The sequence below is a fragment of the Conger conger genome, chromosome 3 (genome assembly GCF_963514075.1).
Source record: "Conger conger chromosome 3, fConCon1.1, whole genome shotgun sequence".
Taxonomy (NCBI): domain Eukaryota; kingdom Metazoa; phylum Chordata; class Actinopteri; order Anguilliformes; family Congridae; genus Conger; species Conger conger.
In genome coordinates, this window is record NC_083762.1 from 69,305,452 (window position 1) to 69,332,426 (window position 26,975).

At 43.7% G+C, this 26,975-nt stretch overlaps 3 protein-coding genes across 3 annotated transcripts; 1 reads left to right on the forward strand and 2 right to left on the reverse strand.

Annotated features, from left to right (window-relative positions):
• Positions 1-2,743: 2,743 nt before the first annotated feature.
• On the reverse strand, positions 2,744-5,679 carry LOC133123538 (hatching enzyme 1.2-like). The gene is made up of 9 exons (XM_061234008.1): positions 5,611-5,679; positions 5,500-5,518; positions 5,295-5,357; positions 4,949-5,089; positions 4,723-4,840; positions 4,438-4,616; positions 4,207-4,288; positions 3,966-4,105; positions 2,744-2,826 (listed from the first exon to the last, which is right to left on the reverse strand). The coding sequence occupies exons 1-9, from the start codon at positions 5,677-5,679 to the stop codon at positions 2,744-2,746; spliced, it is 894 nt and encodes a 297-aa protein (XP_061089992.1).
• Positions 5,680-7,424: 1,745 nt separating this feature from the next.
• LOC133123703 (hatching enzyme 1.2-like) lies at positions 7,425-16,050 on the forward strand. The gene is made up of 9 exons (XM_061234181.1): positions 7,425-7,493; positions 7,598-7,616; positions 7,749-7,811; positions 14,274-14,414; positions 14,775-14,892; positions 14,999-15,177; positions 15,372-15,453; positions 15,558-15,682; positions 15,963-16,050. Coding segments are annotated over exons 1-9 (798 nt in total). The 3' UTR covers positions 15,965-16,050.
• Positions 16,051-17,390: 1,340 nt separating this feature from the next.
• LOC133124837 (potassium channel subfamily K member 4-like) lies at positions 17,391-26,438 on the reverse strand. Its single transcript, XM_061236366.1, has 8 exons — positions 26,368-26,438; positions 22,914-23,060; positions 22,413-22,636; positions 22,060-22,177; positions 21,561-21,721; positions 21,263-21,449; positions 20,803-20,939; positions 17,391-20,441 (listed from the first exon to the last, which is right to left on the reverse strand). Exons 3-8 carry the CDS (start codon positions 22,599-22,601, stop codon positions 19,794-19,796), a joined length of 1,440 nt encoding a protein of 479 aa, XP_061092350.1. The 5' UTR covers positions 22,602-22,636; positions 22,914-23,060; positions 26,368-26,438; the 3' UTR covers positions 17,391-19,793.
• Between the last annotated feature and the right edge of the window lie 537 nt (positions 26,439-26,975).

Genomic DNA, 26,975 nt, shown 5'->3' on the forward strand with positions numbered 1-26,975 from the left:
ATAAAATTACCTCTGTCATTCCTTTTTCTAGCAACATGATTTATAATTTTTCTCCCCTGTTCAAACAGTGGAAACAGTTTTGCTTTTAAAGTGTCTGTAAGCTTCCATTTTACATCCAAGCAAGACATGCATTTCTTAAAAGGAAAGATTTAAAGACAGACAATGATTAACAAGACTGCATATCATAAGTGCAAAAGTAATTTAATTTATTGATAATGTCTGCACATCATAACAGTTTGAACCTAAAATGATGACCTACTCTACTATGAGGCAATATAACAAAGTTTCATGTGTTTCACATGTTTTATAGTGATGTCTTAATTGTCATGTTATCTGTAACCAATGATATCATGTCCTCAGGAAGGATTCTTATTTAGGTCTAATGTCTGACTCAATGTCTGATCCCACACCAGTTTAAAAATTGAGGTAAGGCCTATGATTAGGTTTCGGGTTAGGGGTCTGGTTGATTTATCAAATGTGTATCCACACATTTGCTTGTATCATTTTAACATGAATCCTGCTACAAATATACTTAGATTGGATCCAGCACCAACAGTCAGCTCTGAAAAAGCATTGACTGTAAAATGAATTCAATCTATTCAATAAAAAAGCATGCATAAACCATAGCACAGTAGGGGAGCTCCTTCTATTTGATCATAGTGCATATAAGTTCAGTGGATTAGACATGCTTTTCAGATACAGCACAGAAATAAAACACGCCCATGTCCAGAAGTGGCCAGAGCAGTTTTTAGAAAAACAAATACAAGTAGACAAGCAAGGTGTTGGGCAGAAGTGAACACAGACACGGGCTGTCAGGCTATCATAGTAATGTCTGTCTTATAATATTTTACAGTTGAAAATCCTGCATTGTACGCATTTAATAAAAAATATTGAACGATGAGAGTAAATGTACTGAAATTAAGTACGTACTTCGTTTTCCCATATGTTACAACATAACATATTCTGCAGATTATTTTGTGTGTTGTTTATTAAATGCATTCTTTATTCATTATCTCTACATATTTTTATTAAGGGTGCCAATAATTCTGGAGCTGACTGTATTTAAAATGCCAAATCAAGGACAATGTCTCCGGCTTCATGTTTTCTTTATTATTTGTCCAAGCTCATGGTGCATTAAGAGAAAAGCTTTGCAAAAATCTGACGTAACCCTTGGCACATGAGAGAGTGCCAACCTTGAGGAACAAGTGTGGCAGCTGGTTATGAAAAATGACAAAGATAAGGATGAAGCTGGCAAAGAATAGATTCATCAATAAAAGATACATATTCCCTGCACTGATACAAGTTCCCTGCACTGCTTCAATGAGGTCCAATCACATAACTCATAAAGAGTAAAATGATGAGTATGTGATTCAGCATTTAAAATAAAGCATGGTCTATTCCAACAAGAAACCTATATTGAACTAATTCCATTAAACTTGCATTTAAGAAAAAAAGAAAAAAAAAAAGCATTTCTTAAAACAGAAATAAAACACAGTTGGACTCTTGGATTTGGATTTGTTTTCCCCTTTAATAAGGTTTCCACAAGTATATTACAGGCCAACTTCTCATCCAGCCATATACCAACATTTTTATAGGAAGAGTTTTGTTTCACCCAACAGAGAAAATATCAAAACTTTGTGCTTTTTTTTGCATTCAAAAATGGAGGAATGTGGTTCTAAGAGAAAAACATTGAGGTAACTAACAGCTTGATTGAGGGAGGTAGCAACTGCATAGATGACTCTGTCATCTGTATATGAGCGGATCTTTGCTGGATAGATTCCCCTCCCTATGTCATTTTCTAGGAGACAGAAAATGAAATGGGTCCTAAAATGAAGCCTTGTGGAACACCTGTAGTTATCTCTAAAAATTGAGTAGTGTGGTTGTCAGCATAAACTGGGATTCAGAGGTCACATTGAACATTATAACTGTTTCTTAGGGTTCAGAGGTCACGTTAAACATTATCACTGTTCCCACCAGGGGCTCGAAAATCACAGCCACATCCTGAAGTGTGGGTACAGACTCCCTGACTAAGAAATGTTTGTGGTGTGTGACCCCAAACTGCCAGAGACACCACAGAAAGCAAAAACCAAAAATCCAGTCAGTCTCACCGTGTATTTTAGCCTTATAGTAACACTTACTGTAGTAAACTGACTTCATGTCCTTTGGCTGATGCTTTTATCCATAGCAACTTACAGCTGATTTACGCTAAGCAGGAGACAATCCTCCCCTGGTGCAATGCAGAGTTAAGGGCCTTGCTCAAAGGTCCAACGACGGTGCAGATCTTATCTTGGCTACACTGAAGATCAAACCACTGACCTTGCGGGTCCCAGTCATGGACCTTAACCACTTGGCTACAGGCCACCTCATATATATGTGTGTCTGATATATGTATACCAGCCTAATGCACCCTCACTAAGGCCAACACAGTGTTGTCTTTGTCAATGTGATCCATGATCCAAGTAACAAAAGCCTTGAAACAATGAACAAATGATGGTGCACAGTATAGGTTCTTATCAAGGGATTATGATGTCATTACAAACATGGCTGCTACAATAATATTGTCTCCTGACAGTCATTCACTCAGAATATTATTTTCTGTTGCTTCGAGCTGTATATTAACTAATGAATGTAACGGACAAACATAATCAGACTTCAATGCTTTGGGAATGGAGTTGGAGGCAAGGCTCAGATTAAAATTAGAGGCAATTAGAGGCAATGTAGCTATAAAATCTGCAGCTGCCATTTAAAGGTAAGGGTCTACATTTTCAAGGCCAGCAGACTGTTTCTCATCAATGTGTTTCAGGGCCTGACTGTTGAGGATCAAATCTAAACAGATTCACAGGCACATTTTTAGCAGGATTTATGTCAATATGACTTCAGCAAATCAATGGCTCCACATTTGATGAATCAACCTTACCCCTAAGCCTAACTCTAACCATAACCCTAATTATAACCCTTACCTCAATTTTAAGGCTATTATTTCTGAGCAAGACAGTCGTGTGTGAGATTAGACATTAAACTAATAGTATTATTACTGAGGACATGATATCATTGGTTACTGATAAAATGACAATGATGACATCACTATAAAGCATGTGGAACATATGAAATCGTTATCTTAAACTGTGTAGCGAGTAGACATCAATAAATTAAATGATTTTTACAATCTTGTGAAGCATCTTCTGTTTTTAATTCTTTCCTTTTATGAAATTCTGATGCATCCCTGATTTTCTCTTGATGTCTTTCTTTCACATCTCTTGATGTGTTTTCTTGGAAGTGAACTGGAACCTTAATGATACTTGAAAAGCAAAACATCTCTTCTTCTTGAACAGGGTCATTTGAAAAACCATATTGATAGAAAAATGAATGACAAAGGTAATTTAATCTGTGTAAAGTTTAATCACATAGTACAGGAACATTCAGCCAGTACATGCAGACAGTTACAAAGAACCTTTTTTTATGATACCTCTGCCAAAAGAAAGGCAAATTATGCATATGAATGATATGCATTTCATCTGACTGTAATATTTTCATTGATGGCTTCATATTCTGCTTCACCCTTCCAGCTCATTTTCTCATCAAGTAAGTCACTTCTGCAAAGTAAAAGAGATATTTTCTTATTTCAAGAAATGATTGTCAAACATTAAATGTATTGTTAAAATATCATATGTAATTTCTGATATATCAATAAATGACTTTTTAAAATATTACATTTCTATATTAAATAGTACTATATGTCCCACCTAATTCTATATTGAATAAAATATGGTTGTTGGGATGAATGCTCCTGCTCTTGGGCAGAGTTACTGATCTGTCTGTGATGAATGAGTTTATTGTAGTTTACAGTAACACTGAAACTTGTGGAGGGAACATCACTAAAGGGGAGGGGGAAAAGAACATTTGAATAAATGCGTGGAAAGGATGGGTGAAATAAAGATCATGCAAAATTTGAAGATTATTGAAACTTGATCGGTACTCACAACAGCTGTACAGCTTATTGATCCTCTGAATGTCCCCCATGGACAGCCGTGGCCCCTGTCCAATAGATTGGTTTGGGTTCGGTATGGGAGTTATAGTGTCCTTTCCATTGGATGAGAAAGCAGTTCTGGAGAAATGGAAGAAAAATAAAATGGTCTCTGTTAATAAAAGTTCACATTGATCTCTATCTGGTTGCAGTCAAAATGTGACTATACCCCTTTTCCTTACCTTCCATAATGCATGATAGAAGTGTAGTCATATGGAGTGTTCAGATTATTAGTGTCTTGTGTCTGAAAGTTGTAGATGGTGTCTGAAAGAAAAAGAAACAAATACTTTGTTAGCCTCTATTGAAAAGTGTAGAAATAATGTTTCCCATAGCAATCTCATTTCATGCTATATTAAATTGAAAGCATGCTTGGTGGATAAAAACTGTCCAACATATGACAGGCAGTTCCTTACGTGGTGGAACATTCTCCCAGTTGATCTTGACGTATTGGTCCCGGTCGCTCCTTGTGTGCTCATGATAGAAGCCCAGTGCATGGTTCAGCTCATGCTGAATGATACCGTGGTAAACACAACCATACTTGTCCAGAGACAGTACCTGCTTGTTACCAGTTCTTCCAAGATGGGAATAACAACTGAAAGGAAAGATAAGGTCACCATTTCATTGTTAATCGAGCCTACCAAAATCAAATCTGAGTAGATTTGCAATTGATCCTGCATTCGTATAAAATCTGAGCTCACCCGTCTTTGCTCTCGACACTGATGAAGTCTCTTTGAAATGACCGGGGAACAAAGCGAATGCAGGTTTCTTTGTTGAAGGTCTTCATGGCATTTTCAATCTTCCTCTTTTGATAATATGCTGCAATGCAGAATCATCCAAAATCAAGAATGAGCAGAATGTAAATTTTCAATATTAGCACCAGGATGAACCAACAGTATGTATGAATACAGATTCTCCTTCACTTACAGAATTCATCGCCCACAGTGTAAGGCACTTCAACAAGTCCGTTTGAGGATTTCCTCCATAAACATTGGTTATTCCAGCAGTTTACAGCATTCCTGGTGTTTGATAAGACCAGGTCTCCCTCCATCAGCATCTCACTGGACCCTTTAAAGACAGCACACAGTCATTCAGAGGATCATGCCATTTACACAAACAACTGACACAACAAGTGAATGCTGAAAAATTTATATTTGCGGAACCATTCACAACATATTGATATTTTAGAGATGAAATAATGAAAGGAAAGTTATATTGACAGTGTCAGTTTTTGTGCATTGTCACAAGTTAATAAAGAAATGATTATACCAACCATTGTTGGACTGTAGAATCCTTTCAGTGATGTCCAAATCATCAGGATCCTCTATTTGGATTTCTTCAAAGGAGAAGATTTCAAAATATTATTTTAATATTGATCTCACGCTTGAAAATTGCTTCAGAAATAAATGAAATCCAAAGCATCAGGTACTGAAGTGTTTTACAGCAAAGGAATTAACCACAAAGCAATGGAAGCTCACCTTCATCACTTCCAAGATCCTAAAGAAGACAGAGGGGCAGACAGACACTGGGTTAATACAACTGAACACACATTTGAAACTTTCCACTGTGTTGAGTGGAGCATCTCTTACCACGAGGTGATGTGCCTGTGAGAGGCTCAGCAGCAGAGCTAGGATGGTGGAGATGAGTCTGTGGTCCATCTTCTGTCAGCGTTTGGAGATCCTCAGGATGGTTCCTTCACGATGAGTTGGTGTCTGAGGTCTGTCAGGCCCTGTCTTTTATACTACAGTTTGTAGGTGTGCCTGTAAGGGGATCAGGGATTATCAGCAATTCCCACCACCCAAAACAAGCTTTTAGAAGTTTTCATTGTGACTTGTAATTAATTTGGATTATTTTGTTTATAGAGTTAATCTGGGAAGACCAACGAAAACCAATCATTTCCCACAAAGCATACAGATCTTGTGTAAAGTACATTTGAAATGTGCTTCTCCATATTTAGGTTTGGTATTTGTGGGCAGGTCATCACTTTGTTTTAATTTTCAGACATCTTTAGCACTGTGCATAATTGTAAGGCACATCAAAAAAAATCTATAAATTACTTTACTAACTTTCAAAAATAAGGAATTTAACTGTTTTCAACATCAAAACATGCACTATAAAGAGCAATGAACAGTTTGGAACAAATTCCAAATTAAATCAATATTTGTAGTGACCACCTTTCGCCTTTTGAACTGCATCAAATCTCTACGCTGTCCTGCAGTTTTATAATAAAATCAACTGGTAGGTTGTACCAAACATATTGGAGAACTTGTCACAGTTCTTCTACAGTCTTTGGCTTTCTCACTTGCTTCTGGCTATCCAGGGAATCCCAGACAGCCTCGATCAAGTGAAATTGAGGAAAATGTATCTTATTAAATTTGATGCTACAAATTTCCACAGCTACTTCACACGGGTGCTTTTAATGATTTAATTGATTATATGTCGTGGTGAATATTTTCACTTTACTTTTATTAATTTTATAAAAACTCAAAAGCACATCTGCTGATAAACATGTCCTACAAAATGAGATCATATGGTTTTAAAATGGTGTAATTCTGTGCATTCTTAATGAACAAACTAGTAACGAGTAACTTGTAACTTTTACATAAAGCAATCAGAAAGAGCCAGTTACAGTACATCATATGGAAGTTGGTTTTCATGTACAACTAATGTATGAAACTATGGTACAGCCTGTTCCACAAAGCAGGAAGACTGAGTAAACCGGATAACTGCACTGAGTAAAATCTGGACCTCTCCCCCAAATCTGGAACATGAAATAAAAGTTTGGAAATAGCTTTTACTTTGTGCAGCTATCCGGCTAACTCAGTAATCCTGCTTTGTGGAACAGGCCACAGTTCTGTCCACTTCCATTTGATTATATTTGTATGGTATTTTTCACAATAGATTAATAGACTATCTGAAAACACTTAACCGACATTCAAGGTCCCAGGCCTCATTTAGGACAACAATGACAAGGAAAAGCTCCCATGAGGCAAGTGTAAGAAATTGGAGGAAATCTTGTGTGGATCCCCATCCATTCCTGGCAGATGTTGGGCAGCCTAATTACAAGAGAGATTTAGGTTAACCACACCATTAGCATTAATGTCATCAGCACAGGTCAAGACACTTATAAACAAGTTGTATGTTTTGTTGGAGACAATGGGCTTGCACTGACCCTCCCAGATTAACACTGTAAATAAACTCACCTGCAATTTAAGTGAAATGTGAAATGTGTTGTGTAAACTTACTTTACAAGCTTACTGTGGGTGTGGATAAATACAAACGTGCCTTGATCCCCTCATCGACAAACCTTTGGATGGCTCTATAAAAGACAGGGCCTGACAGACCTCAGACACCAACTCATCGTGAGGGAACCATCCTGAGGATCTCCAAACGCTGACAGAAGATGGACCACAGACTCATCTCCACCATCCTAGCTCTGCTGCTGAGCCTCTCACAGGCACATCACCTCGTGGTAAGAGACGCTCCACTCAACACAGTGGAAAGTTTCACTCAACTCTTACCTCAAATATGTCTTCATTTTTATTAACCCAGTGTCTGCCTCCCTTTCTTCTTTAGGATCTCGGGAGTGAAGATGGTGAGACTATATTACTTTGTGACTTATTAACCTGTTCTAATGCTTTTGGTATCTTGTGGCATTTCTTTCTGTAACAATATAAATGCAACTGTGAGGTCAATATACAGTGTGTTGAAATCTTCTCCTTTTAAGAAATCCAAATAGAGGATCCCGATGATGTGGACATCACTGCCAGAATTCTGCTGTCCAACAATGGTTAGTGTAATATTTTTCTTGTGTTACCTTGTGACAGTGTATTGGTATGACAAGGGAAGTTTTTTCTGATATAATTATGTCTTGTAAAGATACACATCAAATATTGTCATGGTGGGAGGTAATACCCGTGGTGATCGCCAGAGGGCCTAGGATAATTGGTAACACCTGTTCCTCGTTTGCGTTTGCCTCCCAGCAGAGTATTTAAGGCCAGTTCTGACTGGTCTTCAGTGCTTCTGTGTTACCGTTCGCCCTAGCACAAAGCTGGTAAATGCACAAGGTAGACTCTGTGTTTATTCGAGTCAGGTTCTGTGCAGGTGTGTGTATCGAAGCAATACTATTTAAAGAACGAAAAGAACAAAGGTAAGGAAGGCGCTCGGTTTAGTTGTTGGGTTCACCGACGCCTTCCCTAAGGGTTTTCATTTTTGTTTTGGGCTCGTGTGAGCCGGCGGTAGAGGGACGTTGTCCCCGGTAAATGTATTTTGGTTTGTGTTTATTCCTGAGCTGCGCCTCATGGTTTTTGTTTAGCCTACGCTGTTTTTGGCTAGGTTGTATTTTTATTTCATTGCCCCTGATTGGGCACTCTCTGTGCTCGTTATTCGGCACAGTTCCTGGTCGGTACACTCGCCCTGTTCTCAAAGGGTCGTTTTATTTTCTTCAGTCATTTTGGGCTCCTTTTCTGTTTTCCCAATTAAGAATCGCCTTCGGGTTTGTTTTTGTTCTCCCCCCTGTTACGGGAGTTATTCTTATTTTTTGTCCCACTTATCCCTGTACTCTGCCCCTGGGATCTAGGAGGGGTATTATTTAGGCGCACTTGGTCCTCCGCTCCAACCCCACCCTTATAGAACACAGAAGCCATCTTGGAGAGACCAGCGACTAGTTCAGGGATGAATGTGGGAGATTCCCCACTGGAGGCGGTGGTAGCCGCCCAGCAGGCTGCTCTAGGCAGGCAGGAACAGGCGCTGCAGGTGTTGCAGGCACAGCAGGCGGCCACCACCGAGCAGCAAACTATCGTGTTTCAGCGCCAGGATGAGATCCTGGCCAGGTTAGGTAGGCAGCAGGATGTGCTGTTGGAGCTCGCCGATAGTTTTCGACAGTTAATGAACGAGTTCCGCTCAGCACAGGGACAAGCACCATCCCCTGACCCACCTCACCCACCCACTACCCCCCCACTTGCGATACCCCCTTACCAGCCTCTTACACCATTGGTCAGGGAGCCTAAGTTACAGCTGCCATTGCGGTACGGGGGGGAGGCGGGTAAATGCAAGGGGTTCCTATCCCAGTGCTTGATATTTTTTAAAGCGCAGCCCTCACGGTTTTCGACCAATGACGCCTGTGTGGCTTTTATTCTGTCTTTATTGACTGACAAGGCTCTGGCCTGGGCAGATCCGCTGATCCGGGCACAATCCCCCGTAATGAATAACTCCCAGCTCCTCATACAAGAGATGACACGGGTTTTTGATCATGATGTCACGGGCAAGGAGGCGGCGGCCCGACTTACTTGGATGAGGCAGGGAGCTCAGAGTGTCGCCGAATTTTCTGTGGCATTTCAGGCTCTGGCAGGGGAGACGGGGTGGGCGGACGAACCGCTAATTACTCTATTTACGGGAGCCTTGTCAGATCCCGTCAGGGACGCGCTGGCCACATTAGAGCCACCAAGGGATTTAGGGTCGCTCATTTCTACCGCAATCCGGATTGATAACCGGGTCCGGGAGCGAGAGAGGGAGAGAGCCGGCAGAACTGGCGGGGTAAAGTGGCCGGTTTCACCTTCCCTAGACAGAGGTAAAGTGGCAGAGGGGAGACAGGGGGCACACAGGGTAGAGGAGCCCATGCAGCTGGACAGTACCACGCTGACGTGCACTAAGAGGCGACCTGGGAGAGTAGGGCTGTGTTTTTTCTGCAAGCGGCCAGGGCATATGGTAAAAAACTGTCCCGTTCTGAAGGTAAAAGCTCAGTCCCACTAGCGGAGCGAAAGTCGCTAGTGGGACCGACCAAAGGGATTAGCTTTCGCACTACTATCCCTGTCGAATTGACATGGAGAGGGGTCGTGGTTAAAGCAGAGGCATTCATCGATTCGGGGGCGGTGGACAACTTTATTGACCGTCAGTGGGCTGAACGGGAAAAACTGCCAGTTCGGTCAATGCCACAGCCCCAATCTATCACGGCCCTCGACGGCCGCCCTTTGGGGTCCGGGGTAGTCCGTCACAAGACAGAACGGGTCACTATGCGGATCCCGGTTCGGGGCCACCAGGAGCGCATATATTTTTACTTGGTGGAGTCCCCGGCTTACCCGGTAGTCTTAGGTCATGTCTGGCTTGTAAAGCATCAGCCACGTATCAACTGGGGTAACCGGAGTAATCCGGTGTCTTGCTGGGGTTCACAATGTGTGACTCACTCCAACCTGATGCATATGTCCTCGACTCCTCCCAGGGAGACTGACATAGGGTCCGAGTGGGACGAGGAGGAGTCCGGGGAGCCTCGGGACCCTAATATCGGTGGGCCGGAGGAGGAGCAGGGGGGGGGGGCTTGAGTGGGACTCGGTCTATGATTGGGAACGTCCTATTGACGAATGTCAGGACAGTGATGGTATAGACTGGGACACCCAAAGCCTTTCCCAAACGGCAGGCAGTGAGTATGGGGGTCGGATGGTAGGGGCTGTTGAATTCCCGCTGCCAAATAATGTCCCGAGGGAATATAGCTGGCTAGCAGAGGTGTTCAGCAAACAACGGGCGACCACGTTACCCCCACACCGAGCGTACGATTGTGCGATTGACCTGTATCCGGGTACTACCCCACCTCGGGGCTCACTCTATTCGCTATCTGTGCCAGAGAGTAGAGCCATGAAGGAGTACATTCGCGATGCTTTAGCCAGCGGGTTCATAAGGCCATCCTCATCACCAGCGGGGGCAGGGTTCTTTTTTGTCAAAAAGAAAGAGGGGGGCTTAAGACCCTGCATCGACTATAGAGGACTGAACGCTATCACTGTAAAAAATAGATACCCCATCCCGCTTATGAACTCTGCATTCGAGCGTCTACAAACGGCATCTGTATTTACCAAATTGGACCTCCGGAATGCGTACAATTTGGTGCGCATAAAAGAGGGCGATGAGTGGAAGACTGCTTTTAACACTCACTCCGGACACTACGAATACTTAGTTATGCCGTTTGGCCTCACCAACGCCCCTGCTGTGTTTCAGGCGCTTGTCAACGATGTGCTCAGGGAGATGTTAGAAAAGTTTGTCTTCGTCTATCTGGACGATATTCTGATATTTTCCGCCACTCTCTCTGAGCACATCCATCACGTAAAGCTGGTATTGACACGCCTGTTAAAGGCTCGTCTGTTTGTTAAGGCAGAGAAGTGCGTGTTTCACGCAAATTCCGTTTCTTTTTTGGGGTTTATTGTGTCGCCAGGTAAGACGGAGATGGATCCGCAAAAGATTAATGCCGTTAAGAACTGGCCCACTCCAGAGTCTATTAAGCAGGTGCAGAGGTTTCTGGGGTTCGCCAACTTTTATCGGCGATTCATTCGAAATTTTAGCACTGTGGTCGCTCCCATTACCGTGCTCACGAAGAAGAGTGCACCCGCACGCTTTGTGTGGACCCCTCGGGCGGAAGCAGCGTTTGTGGAGTTAAAGAGCAGGTTCTGTTCAGAGCCCATTCTTATAACTCCAAACCCGTCGCTGCCCTTCATTGTAGAGGTGGATGCCTCTGAGCTGGGGGTGGGGGCTATTCTCTCACAGCGGTCGCCGAAAGATCAAAAGGTTCACCCTTGTGCGTATTTCTCTCGGTCTCTGTCCCAGGCTGAGAGGAACTACGACGTAGGGGACAGAGAATTACTAGCGGTGAAATTGGCCTTGGAGGAGTGGCGTCACTGGCTGGAAGGGGCGGAACATCCTTTTACTGTGTGGACGGACCACAAGAATTTAGAATACCTCCAAACTGCCAAGACACGCAATTCGCGCCAGGCGCGCTGGGCGTTGTTCTTTGCGCGTTTCTCTTTCACGGTGACGTACCGGCCAGGGTCCAAAAACGCGAAACCAGACGCCCTTTCACGTGTCTTTGACAAGACTGACAGAGAACGCACTCCTGAGCCAATTCTCTCTGGGGCGCGAATCGTGGCACCTGTTATTTGGGAGATTGAGGCAGCAGTGCAGAAGGCATTACGCCATGAGCCAGACCCGGGGGGGGGGGCCGTCTCATTGCCTCTTTGTACCGGCTAGGGTCCGCTCTCAAGTGCTACAGTGGGGACATGCCTCCCGGCTGGCGGGGCATCCAGGGGCACACCGCACTAAGGACTTTCTGTCCCGACGGTTCTGGTGGCCCGGCATGGAGAGGGACGTACGGGATTTTGTGGCCGCCTGTCCGGTCTGCGCTCGCAGCAAGAACTCCCACCAGGCTCCCGCAGGCCTGTTGCGACCGTTACCCACCCCAGGAAGACCGTGGAGCTGTATCGCTCTAGATTTTATCACGGGGTTACCGCCCTCCGAGTGCAAGACGGTCATTCTGGTGGTGGTTGACCGGTTCTCTAAGGCAGCGCATTTTGTGGCGCTGCCCAAGCTACCATCAGCTGCGGAGACTGCACGATTGGTAATGGACCACGTATTTAGGATACACGGTCTTCCCCAGGACGTGGTGTCTGACCGTGGACCGCAGTTTGTGTCCCGTTTCTGGCGTACGTTCTGCTCCCTGGTAGGCGCCTCGGTGAGCCTCTCATCGGGGTTTCACCCGGAGACCAACGGGCAGACGGAACGTACCAACCAGACTCTGGAGAACACGCTCCGGTGTCTAGCCGCGGCCAACCCCACGTCCTGGAGTCGCCAACTCACGTGGGCAGAGTACGCACATAACACCTTGCGCAACGCCTCCACGGGGCTCTCGCCTTTCGAGGCACAATTTGGGTACGCTCCACCGCTGTTCCCGGAACTGGAGCGGGGGGTGGAGGTGCCTTCCGCGGAGGCCTTCGTTCGGAGGTGCCGGGCCACCTGGAGTAAGGTTCGTGCTGCGCTCTTACGGGCCACCGCCACCCAAAAGAGACTGGCCGATAGGCGCCGTCGGGCGGCGCCGTCCTACAGGGTGGGGCAGCGAGTGTGGCTGTCCACTCGTGATTTGCCTTTGCGGGTCGAATCCCGCAAGCTTGCCCCTCGCTACGTGGGCCCATTTAAAATTATAAGGAAAATCAACCCGGTCACAGTACGCCTCCAGTTACCCCGGTCCATGAGAATTCATCCCACCTTTCATGTCTCTCGCCTGAAACCGGTGCTCACTAGTGCGCTGGCTCCGGCGGAGGTTTCCCCACCACCTCCACGGCTCATCGACGGGGGCCCGGTCTACACCGTGCGCCGCATCTTGGCGGAGCGCCGCATAGGCAGAGGCAGGCAGTACCTCATTGACTGGGAGGGTTTTGGCCCGGAGGAGCGCTGTTGGGTACCTTCAAGGGACATCTTGGACCCGGAACTTATTCGGGAGTTCCACAGACGGGGGGCTGAAGGAGCGTCTGGGGCCACTCCTTAGTAGGGGGGTCCTGTCATGGTGGGAGGTAATACCCGTGGTGATCGCCAGAGGGCCTAGGATAATTGGTAACACCTGTTCCTCGTTTGCACCAGGGGAATTGCCTCCCAGCAGAGTATTTAAGGCCAGTTCTGACTGGTCTTCAGTGCTTCTGTGTTACCGTTCGCCCTAGCACAAAGCCGGTAAATGCACAAGGTAGACTCTGTGTTTATTCGAGTCAGGTTCTGTGCAGGTGTGTGTATCGAAGCAATACTATTTAAAGAACGAAAAGAACAAAGGTAAGGAAGGCGCTCGGTTTAGTTGTTGGGTTCACCGACGCCTTCCCTAAGGGTTTTCATTTTTGTTTTGGGCTCGTGTGAGCCGGCGGTAGAGGGACGTTGTCCCCGGTAAATGTATTTTGGTTTGTGTTTATTCCTGAGCTGCGCCTCATGGTTTTTGTTTAGCCTACGCTGTTTTTGGCTAGGTTGTATTTTTATTTCATTGCCCCTGATTGGGCACTCTCTGTGCTCGTTATTCGGCACAGTTCCTGGTCGGTACACTCGCCCTGTTCTCAAAGGGTCGTTTTATTTTCTTCAGCCATTTTGGGCTCCTTTTCTGTTTTCCCAATTAAGAATCGCCTTCGGGTTTGTTTTTGTTCTCCCCCCTGTTACGGGAGTTATTCTTATTTTTTGTCCCACTTATCCCTGTACTCTGCCCCTGGGATCTAGGAGGGGTATTATTTAGGCGCACTTGGTCCTCCGCTCCAACCCCACCCTTATAAATATAAAAACAAGACAGAGACAATGCAGAAGAATCACAACATTGGGAATCCCTAGCTGTTTTGGAAATTATTGTAGTTCTGCAATTTCAGAATGTTCTAGAAGATACTAACCAGGAATTACATTTGAGTAAAATTTTATGAAGTTATCCAGCATTCCTTTATGATTTTCTACAATCATTTGATTGTGCTGTCTGCAGGGTCCAGTGAGATGCTGATGGAGGGAGACCTGGTTGTATCAAACACCAGGAATGCCATTAAATGTCGGAATAACCAATGTTTATGGAGGAAATCCTCAGATGGACTTGTTGAAGTACCTTATACGATGAGCAATCAATTCAGTAAGTGAAGGAACATTTATTTATTTATGTGTAAGTACACCCTGGTGCTAATACTGAAAGAGTTATTATATTTTGCATGATTGAACTTCTCCAAGTACTGTCAATCAGTCATGCAAAATATAATAACCCTTTATATTATTCAAGGAGTCAGAAATAATATGCTGTACAACATTGTTTAAAAATCTTGAAAAATCGATTATAAAATCTTGTAAATAGTCCTTCATTGATAATTCATTTCAAAGTTTAGATTTTGCTCATGCATGTATAGTAAAAATAAGACATTTAGCACTTTAAATATTGTACTGAAATTAAAAGTTAACATTTTGCTCATGCTTGTTTTTGGATGCTTCTGCATTACAGCACATTATCACAAGAAGAGGATTGAAAATGCAATGAAGACCTTCAACACAGAAACCTGCATTCGCTTTGTTCCCCGGTCATATCAGAGAGACTTCATCAGTATTGAGAGCAGAGATGGGTGAGCTCAGTTTCTCTAATGACAGGATCAATGGCAAGATACACATCTCAGATTTGATTTTGGTGGGCTTGGCTAAGACTGAGAGAGACCTTCTATTTCCTTTCAGCTGTTATTCCTATCTTGGGAGAACTGGTGGCAAGCAGGTACTGTCTCTGGCCAAGTATGGTTGTGTATACCACGGTATCATTCAGCATGAGCTGAACCATGCACTGGGCTTCTATCATGAGCACACAAGGAGCGACCGGGACCAATACGTCAAGATCAACTGGGAGAATGTTCCACCACGTAAGGAACTGCCTGTCTAATTCAAGACTTTATATGGCTCTTATCCACTCAAGCAGTGTCTTGCAATTTGATATTACGGGAAATTAGATTGGAAAGGTGCTGTAAAGATTATTTCTACACTCACTTTAAAAGAGAAAGGACAAGCTACTTAATATTTTTAATGAATAGCTAACACCATATTTTTTCTTTAACAGGCACCATCTTCAACTTTCAGAAACAAGATACTGAAAATCTGAATACTCCATATGAATATACTTCTATCATGCATTATGGAAGGTAAGGAGATTCTCATTATGACTGTATCTACTAAGCAATTAATTTGTTTAATTTTAGTTTAATTTAATTTAACATGGACCATTTCTTTTCTTCCACTTCTCTAGAACTGCTTTCTCAACCAACGGACTGGACACTATAACTCCCGTGCCAAACCCAAACCAGTCTATTGGACAGAGGTCAAATCTGTCCGAGGGGGACATTCAGAAGATTAAGAAGCTGTACAGCTGCTGTGAGTACAGATAAAGTTTCCTTAAACTCTGAAGGATATATTCTGAAACTACAATAATGGCCACACTAAGGGAGTAATAAACTGCAATAAACGTATACACTGTGCACGCAGACTGAAAAGTCTGGGTAGCGGAGTTTACATACACATCAAGCATTGCAATCAGTGAAGTTTATCTTAGATTTGAATTTTTTTTTTTTTTTTTTTCATATTTGGCTTTTTGAATCTGCCATGTTATATGTCATACCTTGACAAAATAATATATCTATCTTATATTTTGCAGAGAATGAATATATGAATTTTGAAGGTGATGGACTCGTCGACTGGAATATGATATATCCAATCAACAATATTCTTGTGAAATATCCTGCAGAATAATCATGGCTGCATATCATATTGTACTGATCATCAAAGTTATTGTAATGATTTGAATGAATCTGTTATTGTTTAAATGTACTGGGCTAATTAATGTTTATTATTTTTATTAAATCTTACATGTATTAAAATACATTGGTTGTCATTCCTTTTGATGGAACCATTATGAGCACAGGAGTCAGTGATAGGCAATGGGACAGAAACCAATACTACACTTGGCCTCTTCCACATGGCTTGTCTGCATCATTAAACCTGAGTATATCTTGGGCTTGGGTGTGGTGGGAGTCTCCTGCTTCAGAGAGCTGCTCTCTAGCTACCCTCCCTGGTTGAGTTGGTGCCTGCAGTGTGCCTGCTAAAGCCTTCCTCCAACTCATGTCTGTGCAAGCTTGGCTTGTGGTCTGCAATGTGGAAAAAAGCAGCTGGTGACATCAAGTGCTTCAGAAGCATCAATAAGACATCAAGTGTATTCTCCAGCATCGGCTGCAAGGATTTCAGCTTTAGAGTGACTGATCCCTGGTGTAAAATCCAACTACAACCAGCTTGAAATTACCAGCTACCAACTGTTTCATAACATAGCTTGAGCTGGTCAAACTATGTTTAGAATATGGAGCTGATCTGAACTGGTCATCCAGCTATCACATGTTATTTGGCTGATGCTTTTATCCAAAGTGTCTTACAGTTCTAGTAAGCAGGAGATAATCCTCCCTGGAACATTGTGGGGTAAGGGCCTTGCTCTAGGGCCCAACAGCTGTGAGGATGTTTATCTCCTGACCAGCGGGTCCCAGTCATGTACCTTAACCGCTACACTACAGGCTGCCCTACATTGAGCTGTTTCTTTCAGCAGGGATATGATTAAGCATTCCTATGAAAATGGGGGGACAGCATAAGAAAAGACATTTTCATGAATGTTCCCTTTGCCATTATACAAAAAAATCTATATAAAAATGCATCTGGCCAGCATTGTCAGTGGTAAATCACATGTTGGTCACAAACAGCTGGAGGCCATTGTGCCTGTTTATTACAGTTTTGGAATGCTGAGGAGAAACTGTCAGCCAAATCGCTACCAAGCTAGCTTGAATTCCCAGAAAATGTTAAAAAATGAATGGTAACGTGGATTCAATGGGCACATGGATGGCAATTTAAAGCAAGTAAAATCTACAGCACCTACAATCATGGGTTGACAAAAAAGATATTGACACTTACACCACACAATATCCTGCCAATTGTGTTTATTATCTTTCAGAGGACTTGTCTTCAAGTGTATTTTTTAAAGCTTACTAAAATAGCTGACATATGATTTGTTTTTGGTACAGCAGGGAAACCCTTAAAATCGGCTCAATGGCCATGCCCTTATAATAACAAGAGTAGAATAAGCATGTGGGTCAGTCATGGTACCATTAGATAAAAGTGATATCAATGAAGTAATAATAAGTTTGCCTTATCATTACCTGAGCTGAGTTACCTGAGCAGACAGTTCTCGCCAACCTTAATAACGATGAAGGTTTAAGACATACTGTACATTTAAGAACCATTCAAACAGGGACAACTGAACCTTCTTTTTCCTGTACTTTCTGTTCTGGGCCAATCCATATAAATGATCTACTGTACATACAGTATATTATTGTTGGGCCCCTGATTGACAGTAGAGGTTGTGGAAGGATGATGTAACATAGCATCACATAACATAAGGTAATGGCGATTGTGTAGTGTTGTGCTCGCTAAGAAAGCCACGAGTAGTAAAAAGCATGAACCTGTCGTAGTTATCGAATGCCCACAAGTATAGTGCGACCAGATAACACAACACTTTCTGTCCGTCTTATTTAGGCTAAACAACCTTGTCAAGCGGACCATCCAATACAGATATATACCATATTCCTGGTCGTCCAATGAGGCACACTTCAGTCATCCAGTTTAATAAAAAATAAAAAAACATGAATGAGAAGATGGAGGCACAACCTATTTAAGTACAGAGGAGGGGAACTAGCCCTCCACTAATCTGTTTGCTCACTGGAAGCATGACATAAGGAAATAGCCACTTATGCCAGTGCCCTAAACCAATTTTCTCTTGTCTTCAGTGTTAATTAGGGGAATTACTGTCCAAATAATTGGATAAGTATGCATAAAGATGCAGGAGTAAGCACAATGACCTGTTTTACAAGGTAATCGTATTTAGTGGCAATGCTAGGTGCCTGCCAACAATGTTAACTAGATGTAAATTTAAAGGGCAGAAAAGCATGACAATCGCTCTAATCAAGACTGTGCCAGTGGGACCTGTGCCAGGTGTTCCATATAATTGTTTATAAAGTTTAGAGAGTGGGTCCAGCCAGCAGGGTCTCACCTCGACAATTCTTATTACGATCATATTTCCTAAGTGTTTCTGAGATTTATAATCCATTTTGGCTTTGTGTAGGGACAGTTGTTTTTCTTTTTAAGTATATTCACCCTCGATACAAAGGAGAAATGAGACATGGAGTTTGTTCTCTCTGGAGTGGACGTCTTATCGCTGAAGTGGAACCAGCAAAGGCCTGTTTCAGAGCATGTTTTTAAATATCAGTCCTCTTGCTTTTCCAGTGCGTCGACAGTGAAAAGGCACTGAAAGGCAGCAATCCCTGTGCACTGACACCACATCATGTGCTTCAAGAAATCAATATAATTATTATGCCAAAAATAGAGTTGGCTAGACGATGTTGGATGTACTCACCTGAAAAAACATGATTTACATGTATAATATCATAACTGAAAACATTACATGACAAATCAACTTCAAAACAACTAGTGTTTGTCAATGGGGATTTCAGAGCTGATCATAAGCTTGCATTACATTTGGTGAATAATAGCAGTGGTAGTGCCATGACTATTGTAGCCGTTAATCCATAGACAATGTCTAAAAGACCTTGCTATTACTCTAGATTCACTTGGCCAGAAAGTTAACGAGAATAAAATATAAAAAAAACCTGAGTCTTTAGTCAAAACCCCATTTTTAAAAGCTGCAACATAGCAACTTAACTGCTTGTTTAGACACCGGAAAAATTAAACCTTTGCATTAATGTTTGTAGCTTGCATTCATTTACCCCCTTGGTATATGTTCCAAGTTCAGTATTGTTTTCTATACCATTTAACAGGCTAAATACAAAACGTTTCATAATTTAAAAAAAACCTTCATAGAGATATTGCAACCTGAGGTCTGGAGCTCCTGTGGTGTATTTACACCCTTAAGTCCAGAAGGGGGCGCCATTATCTCACACTGGCAGGCAGTCAGGGTCAGTTGGAGGGGAAAGCAGGTCTTAGGGAGACACTTTGCTCCAAGGTACTGCCGAAATACACCTTGGGGGTATCAGAACAGGAAAAGACCTGTTCTACTTGCTTGCTACACCACCCTGCAGGCTCAGTTTTCACTGCAGGGCCAGAGCAGTTCAAGACTTCTTCATTTACAACTAAGTCAAATTTCATCACCATGGAGGAGAGGGAGGCAGGCAGATGAACCACGCAGAACATCTCCAACCCTGAAGGTCTGAGGTTGGCCCTGAGGAATTGAAATCCAACTTTTGCTCAAGTGGAAAATTGAAAAACTTGGGTCACAAATCTTTTCCTGATGTCAGATTTGACCCAGTCTTTCTCAAAGTCTGTGAGTCTGTCGTAAGGTTGAGCACAAAAGAAGGCTTAACTGCCCTTCTGGAATCTGGTACCAATGCCTGCTGATGCCTTTTGGGCTTCAGACTAAAAGGTGGAGGTGGCAATATTAGTTCCCTTCTGGGGTCTCAGGAGGGGGTGGTGGGGGGTCAGAGGGCGGGTGGATGTCCCCATTCAGCTCATTTCTCTCCATATCCAAACAGAGGGGGGTTCTGGAGTTTTTCTGGGGAAGTTTTTTGGAGCGCTTCCTCTTGGGCTTCCGTGGAGGAATGGAATTGGTACGATTGCGGTCGAGCAGGAGGTCCGTTTTTAACCTGTCACTCCGCGCATCTGAGGACTCGTCGATGTAGGCCAAATGTTCCCCGAAATAGTCCAGAGGTTGGCAGTTGATGGAGCCTGGGAGGCCCTCGGGGGCCTCTTCTCCTCCCGGGCTCTTCTTGGGCCACCCACTGCGTGCCCTCTCCGTGTCGGACGCCTCAGAGCCAGACCCGCTCTCGTCCGAGTAGTGCGAATTGAAGGAGGATCCGGACTCCGACACGCCGTTGGGAGGGTGGCCATTCTCCCCGAGCGCCGCCCCTCCGACCTCCGCCGTGCCCTGCCCCGGCCTGTGGGGGCGACTGCGAGGCCCCCGGTGCCGTTTCCGCCGGCGACGGTGGAAGTGATCGTTGAGGTCGAGGCGGTTGGGGATGCGGAAGTCCACTGACATGTTCTGGATGTTTTGGGTCCAGTCGGTGGCATGGGCTCTGAGACCCTCCATCTTGCAGGGATGGGAAGACAAGAGAGAAGAGTGGGAGAGAGGAGAGGTAAAAAGGAAGAAAGCAGATAATGGAAAAGGAGGAAGAAGGAAGAGTGAGAAGACATTATGGTGGGAGAGAGACCAAGGAGAAAATAGGAGCATCGTACTGATCGAGACTCAATGTACAAAACTACCTCAGAGTTAGGCAATTTAATTTCCTTAATGTCACATTCCATCATCTCTGACCTCACCCCTCACTCCTCCATCTCACTATCCTTACCCCACACTCCCTCCATCTCTCTGTCCTCACCCCACACTCCCTCCATCTCTCTGACCTCACCCCACACTCCTCCATCTCTCTGACCTCACCCCTCATTCTCACCTCAGCGCGGGTCCTTTTGGACAGCACCCGTAGCCATTTACCGATCATAGTGAGGACGGACGCGAAATAAGCCAAGCCGACCAGGATCCAGAACCACACCAAAGGCTTGTACACCGCGTCGTCCTCTGCTTGATCACCTGATGAAGGGATGGAGGGAACAAGAGCAGGGCAGAAACACAGGAAGCATGCAAGGTTTTTAGACAGTATTTTTTTTTTTTAAGATATTTTTTAGGCCTTTTTCAGTTTTATTGGACAGTATATAGTATAGAGAGACAGGAAGAATGGGAGCGAGAGAGAGGGGAAGACATGCAACAAATGTCGGACGGTCAGATTCGAACCGCCGACGTCGCGGCTCGCAATGTGCATGCGGTCAGTGCTCTACAGGCTGCGCCACCGAGACACCCTAGACAGTATTTTTTTAACAGTGAACCTCTGGTTGTGCAGGACAAAAATCTGTTACCTGCCACGTAGTCTCCAAAGCCAACAGTCGTGAGGGTGATGACCACAAAGTAGGTAGCTTCTAGCAGGGTCCACTTCTCCATTTCTTTAAACACCACCGTTGGCACGGCGATAAAGAGCAGGCAGCCCAGCAGGATGGAGAGCACTGCTGAGATGACTCCGACTAGAGTGGGACTGACTCTCCTCTTCTGAGAGTCAGAGAGAGAGAGTCAGGAGGAAAGAAAACAGTTGTGTTTAACCAGAACTGAGCTCTCTGAGATGTGTGCTTGTGACATTGCAGCAGGAGAGTAGCCTCTCACCAGGAAGAGGGTCTCCAACTTGCAGACAGCCTTCCTCAGCCCGGTGCCCAGGTGGTCCCCCACTCCCGCAAGCAGGATCCCAAACATAGGGATCCCCACCAGGGCATAGAAGATGCAGAACAGCTGGCCCCCATCTGTCTTTGGGGAAATGTTCCCAAAACCTGAGTCAGCAGAGTGTATATTAATTAATTTATTGTAGTTTCCATTGTTTTGCTCCAGAATGACAACAACAACAAAATTACTGCTACTATTATTATAACTACTACTAGATCTAATAATGATCATCATTATTACTTGGAATATTATTGTTGTTTTACAACAGGCCAAATTAGTGGTCAATTTCAATTATATCTGTTCTGTGTTCCCTGAAAGCTGATGTGAATGAAATGGATCAGAAGGCAAATCATAGAAAGAACAATGAAGAATATTAGGGTATTACTGAGGGAAATGAAGTGCTATGATTGTATTATGGTGACAAGATGGAGCCTTAAGAACACACCAATAGTCGTAATAATGGTACCACAGAAGAAGAATGCACTGGCCAGCTCCCATTTACTATTGATGTCAGAGGAATTGCTGGTAGGGTTCACACCAGCTCCCATAGCCTTTTCCACCTCCTGGAGGGAGGTGGGGAGGGAGATGGGGGGTAAAACAGAGGGACAGAAGGGAAAATGTTAAATGGGAGACAGAGAGAAAGATGAGGAACTAAGAGGGTCTGATAAACAAATACACGCAGTGAGCACTTTATTAGGTATTTATTAGACTTATGACCTGAGTACACAGTGTATCTGTGTACTGAAGAGAGTACTTCACCTGTGTCCAGAGGACTGCATCTGATTAGGGGTTGTGTACCTGTAAGAAGAGATGCAGGTGGTCGGGGCTCACACAGGAATGGTTCTCCAGGAAGTCGAGGCGAGTTCTGTGCAGCTGGAGGTGCTGGCTCTTTTCCCAGGGAGCCTCCAGGCTCCGGAAGACCAGGGCGCCCAGGATCAGGTACAGCAGCACCCCTGTCAGGATGGCCAGAAGGGTGGAGCAATGCATGGCCTCGCCCCTGCTTCAGGCCCAACCTGACAGTCCTACAAAGTAGACCACTGTGTCACCAAACCGACAGAACTGTACACCCAAAATACACACCTCAGCTTGATCCTAACCCTAAGCAAAGACCGCAACCTGATCACAACTACAATTACAGACCCCAAACTAACCTGGGGTGAGCCCCCTGAAATCACTGTTTAACTTGTCAAGTAATAGATTCCTATTTAGGCCCGTAAGGCTTAATTTGGTGAGAGGAACATAAATTAGAATTCTGCAACATGTGACTCTCTAAAGCCCCTTCTTTAATGGTCTACATGCCTGCGCCCTCTGGTCTGTGCCCGCTCCTCTTCCTCCAAGGGCTGGAGCTCCGTGCCGCTCCCTCTCCCTCTGTCCCTGCAGCTCAGATGGGAGTCTGGAGCTGCCGCTACAGGCCCGGGAAAGAAGGCATGGGGACAGCTGGAGTCCCTGACAGGGTCGAGGGATGGGGAAGCGCAATCGTTTAATACACTGAGACCAAGTACCATGAAAAAGTTCTGACAATAATCACAAAAAGATATATTCACATTCTCCAAAGAGGGAAGCCAATGTTGCCTCAAACTTTTTTATGGCAAGTTCTGCATGTGTCATTGGAAACTACTGATTGCGCAAGGCCCCAATTACAATGCCATCCAAAAAGGTCTTAAGCGCACTCTTAATTTGACTGCTTGAGTTGTACCCTATAGCATATATACGTGAGGGTATCACAGGCAACAGTCAACCCAAGAGCACATCACACTAGAAGACAGTTGGTAGCTCTAATTATATAATTATTGTGTATTTATTCACAATGACATTTATTGCTAATATACAGATGTCAAGGCATTCCCTAGTAAGCACTGGTGCCAGACAAAGGAAAAATCACAAAAAGTATCTGGCAACTGTTTATTGTTCCATATGTGAATTTCATAATTTCACCCAAAAAAAGATCAACCTGACTCAAACATTGCGGTTTTGGTGAAGTTCATTCACTTTGCATGTATGGTGTATTTGTCCTTGTTACGACATTTAGATATGCCTTTGACATACACTTCACATTGGTTGTCCAACTTATATTTTGTACAATACCTGTGAAAAATGTGCAATACCTTGTAAATCTAGGAAATTATTGTGTGTGTGTGTGTGTGTGTGTGTGTGTGTGTGTGTGTGTGTGTGTGTGTGTGTGTGCATGTGCATGAGGGTGTATGTGTGTGCATTCATAGGTATGCAGTTGTGTCACTTAAGTCAATTGGCACAGAACAGAAATGCTGAACCATCACATACCAACAAAAATTGCAGTGGTGTTGCTTACCACTGTTACTGTAAGGAATCATAATCATGCAAGGAAGGTATATATATTGGTCTTAAGTGGGGACAGACCACAGAGAAGGGAGGGGGGCAGCTTTGTGATCACAGACTTGAAGGCATAGGCCCAGAACCAATCTAAATAAATATTGTGGGCTTTGTCCTTAGAGCTGAGAACTTAAATTAAGCAAGTGATTTTGTACACAAAACTATACCGATAGTTGTATCACTGATATTTATGAGAATAAGAAATGGGGGGGGGGGGGGAATCCAGTGCAGTCCATGAGTATTTGGACTGTAGTACAATTTATGTTATTTTGGCTCTGTACTCCAGCACATTGGATTTGAAATGAAACAATAAATGTGAGGTTAAAGTGCAGACTGTCACCTCTAATCTGAGGGTATTTAGATCCATATCAGGTGATCCGTGTCGTCCTTAGTGCAGGTACTGTATAAAAACACTTTCAGTATCAGTGTCTTGATTCTAGGCTTTTGATTGCCTTAGGAGTTTGCTATAAGTGTGCATAAACTTTGGGACCAGAGCTGTGTCAATGAAAGTCAAGGAAGCAAATATGAGGCAAAAAAATCTGAATAAGTGCACAAGTGTATGTGTGGGATCATTACCTTTCTGTGGAATAAAGCACCGTCAAATGAGTTTAGAGGCATTTGATTGAACTTGATTGAAGATGAGATGTTTCTGTACACCTCAGAATTCATTGTGTTGAATCAGCTGTTAAATTATCAATGAAGGCAAATGAGCCAGCACCAAACATGCCAAAACTAACACCCCCTGATACATCCTGCCTCTGCCTCTTTGAAGAGTGTGATCTGTTAGACAGGTGTTTGGTTTTTTTTCCTTATGGTGAGAATTATTTGGTCATCAACTGCAGAGGTCTTTATTGACCTACCAGTGCCTTTGCAATTTCTTCTTAATGATGTTCCGAACAGTTGATTTTGGTAAGCATATTGTTTGTCCTACGTCTCTGACTGTTTTTTATTATTTCTCAGCCACATAATGGCTTCTGTCACTGTCATTGGCACAACTCTGGTCCTCATGTTGACAAACGGCAAGACTAGATATTGAAATCTTTCTTATACCTCCACCAAGTGATTGAATACACCTGATGAATCAGAAACAGCCGAGAATCCAGCTGTCCAATAACTTTTGGTCCCATAAAGGGGACTACTATACATTGTATAAAAATGGATGTCATTTCTACATGGATCACCCAACATGGATGTAATATTCATTGCTTAATTATAAATTCAATGTGTTGGATTACAGAGATAAAATAATAAATAATAAAATAAATTGTACCACTACTCAAATACTTTTACAGTACATTAATGGCATTTGGCAGACACTCTTATCCAGAGTGACATACAACAAAGTGCAAAGTGCATACCCATACCAGGGATAAGTGCGCTGAAAGACCCTAGAGGGAAGTACAATTTCAACTGCTACCTGCGCAACAAAGATAAGGACCAGGGCCTATTTGATCATCAGATTTTTTTACTCACGGACTGCACTGTAAGGCATTACAGTGTGCACTGCTTTTGTATGTAGCCCCTGCTGAACACAGAGCACGCATGCACACGATCTCCCTCCCTAGCCTTCTGCCCGAGACTGCTGCTCGGCTTCAGCAGGAGTGTTTGGGTAGAAGAGATTTATGGCACAAACATTATATCCAGGACTTCTCATATGTTTGCACGTAGTACAACGCCCTCGCACATGCAGTAGACCTCATGAAATCTCAACACCTTGTGAATGCCCCTGGTGAATCATTTTAAAGACAGACAAGCAAGCAAAAGAAAGCCCACTTTACACCGATAATCTACTACTACTTTCAAAATTACCCTTCAGGCCATCTTGAAATGAATAAACTATTAAGAACAGAGCGCTCAAAATGTACTATTTAAAATGAATACATGCTTGAGGCAGCTGATGTGGTAAAGATCTATATGAAGAGCTTGAATTGCAGCTGAAAATTTGCTCCTTAATATACCAGGAAGAAAGCATGCTTCTCCCCAATTCCATACTGTTGACTCTCCTGACCAGCTCAACTCCACTGAGTTGTTTCCATAAAATTATCTTTCACAGTTCTGTGCACCCCCACTATTGCACATCCTTCAAGGAGCAGCAGCACTGTGCTTTCACAAACAATTCATTATTTAAGCAGGTTCCCTTCCCACAGAGGTCTGTACCTTAAAAATATTATATCAAAAACAATTCATGGCTTACGGTTTAATTAAAGCAATTCCATTTCTTGAAGCACAAAAAGCACATGTAGACACACACCCATAGATACACAACTTCACAGCCTGACAACACTCGGATGAGTAAACACTTTATGCATATAATGCATATAAACCTAACCTCTGTCATCCATATAACCGAGAGCTAGGATATCCATCAGCTGAACCCAGTGTAGCGCTCAGTCTTGCTCCTTACCTCAGCACTAATGATCCTGTGATCCCCGGGTGTCGGTTTATAGTTTGTATGTGTCCTCTTCGCGTGCGGACGGTAGCTTAGAAGTGTGCCAGCGTGTGTGTGCGCGCGTGTGTAAGGAGCTGTTGCAGAGTGCCGAGTAAGAAATTAAAAGACACATCATCAACCTGACTCTCCCAATGGGGGGTGAGAGAGAGGGAGAGGTGGAGAGAGGGATGGAGGGAGGGGTCAATGCAGACACACTCTTGGCTCTGCAGAGCTGTGGCTATCCTGTCTTTACTCAGTCGTCTCATTTTCTTGCATTGGTTCTTCTTTCGACTGCTTTTCTCTGCGGCAGGGCTAGTGTCTCCCAACACGTTTCATGCAAACCCACTTATATCTCAGCCTGTGCTTATTAGCCATAAGTTCAGTGAGTCAATCCCTCCAATATGATTTAGGTCTTGTGGCACATCAAGTAGAACCAGCAGCTGAAGGGATGTAAACAGATCTATTTAAACAGGATCTGAAACTCCAGTCAATGTATGAAGATAGTTTGGGTCTATTCTACTGTATCATCAGTGTGTAAGACCAACAGCATAGAGAGTAGAGAGAGCAGTGAAAGAGAGAGAGAG

Coding starts and splice junctions, on each gene's coding strand:
- LOC133123538 (XM_061234008.1), bottom strand. CDS start 5,679: ATGGACCACAGACTCATCTCCACCATCCTAGCTCTGCTGCTGAGCCTC. Junction 4,289..4,437: donor CTGGGAGAATGTTCCACCAC/GTAAGGAACTGC, acceptor TTTTTCTTTCAG/ACACCATCTACAACTTTCAG. Junction 4,106..4,206: donor TCTATCATGCATTATGGAAG/GTAAGGAAAAGG, acceptor CCATTTCTCCAG/AACTGCTTTCTCATCCAATG.
- LOC133123703 (XM_061234181.1), top strand. CDS start 7,425: ATGGACCACAGACTCATCTCCACCATCCTAGCTCTGCTGCTGAGCCTC. Junction 7,812..14,273: donor AATTCTGCTGTCCAACAATG/GTTAGTGTAATA, acceptor TGCTGTCTGCAG/GGTCCAGTGAGATGCTGATG. Junction 15,178..15,371: donor CTGGGAGAATGTTCCACCAC/GTAAGGAACTGC, acceptor TTTCTTTAACAG/GCACCATCTTCAACTTTCAG.
- LOC133124837 (XM_061236366.1), bottom strand. CDS start 22,601: ATGCATTGCTCCACCCTTCTGGCCATCCTGACAGGGGTGCTGCTGTAC. Junction 22,178..22,412: donor ACCTGCATCTCTTCTTACAG/GTACACAACCCC, acceptor ACCTCCCTCCAG/GAGGTGGAAAAGGCTATGGG. Junction 21,450..21,560: donor AGTTGGAGACCCTCTTCCTG/GTGAGAGGCTAC, acceptor TCTGACTCTCAG/AAGAGGAGAGTCAGTCCCAC.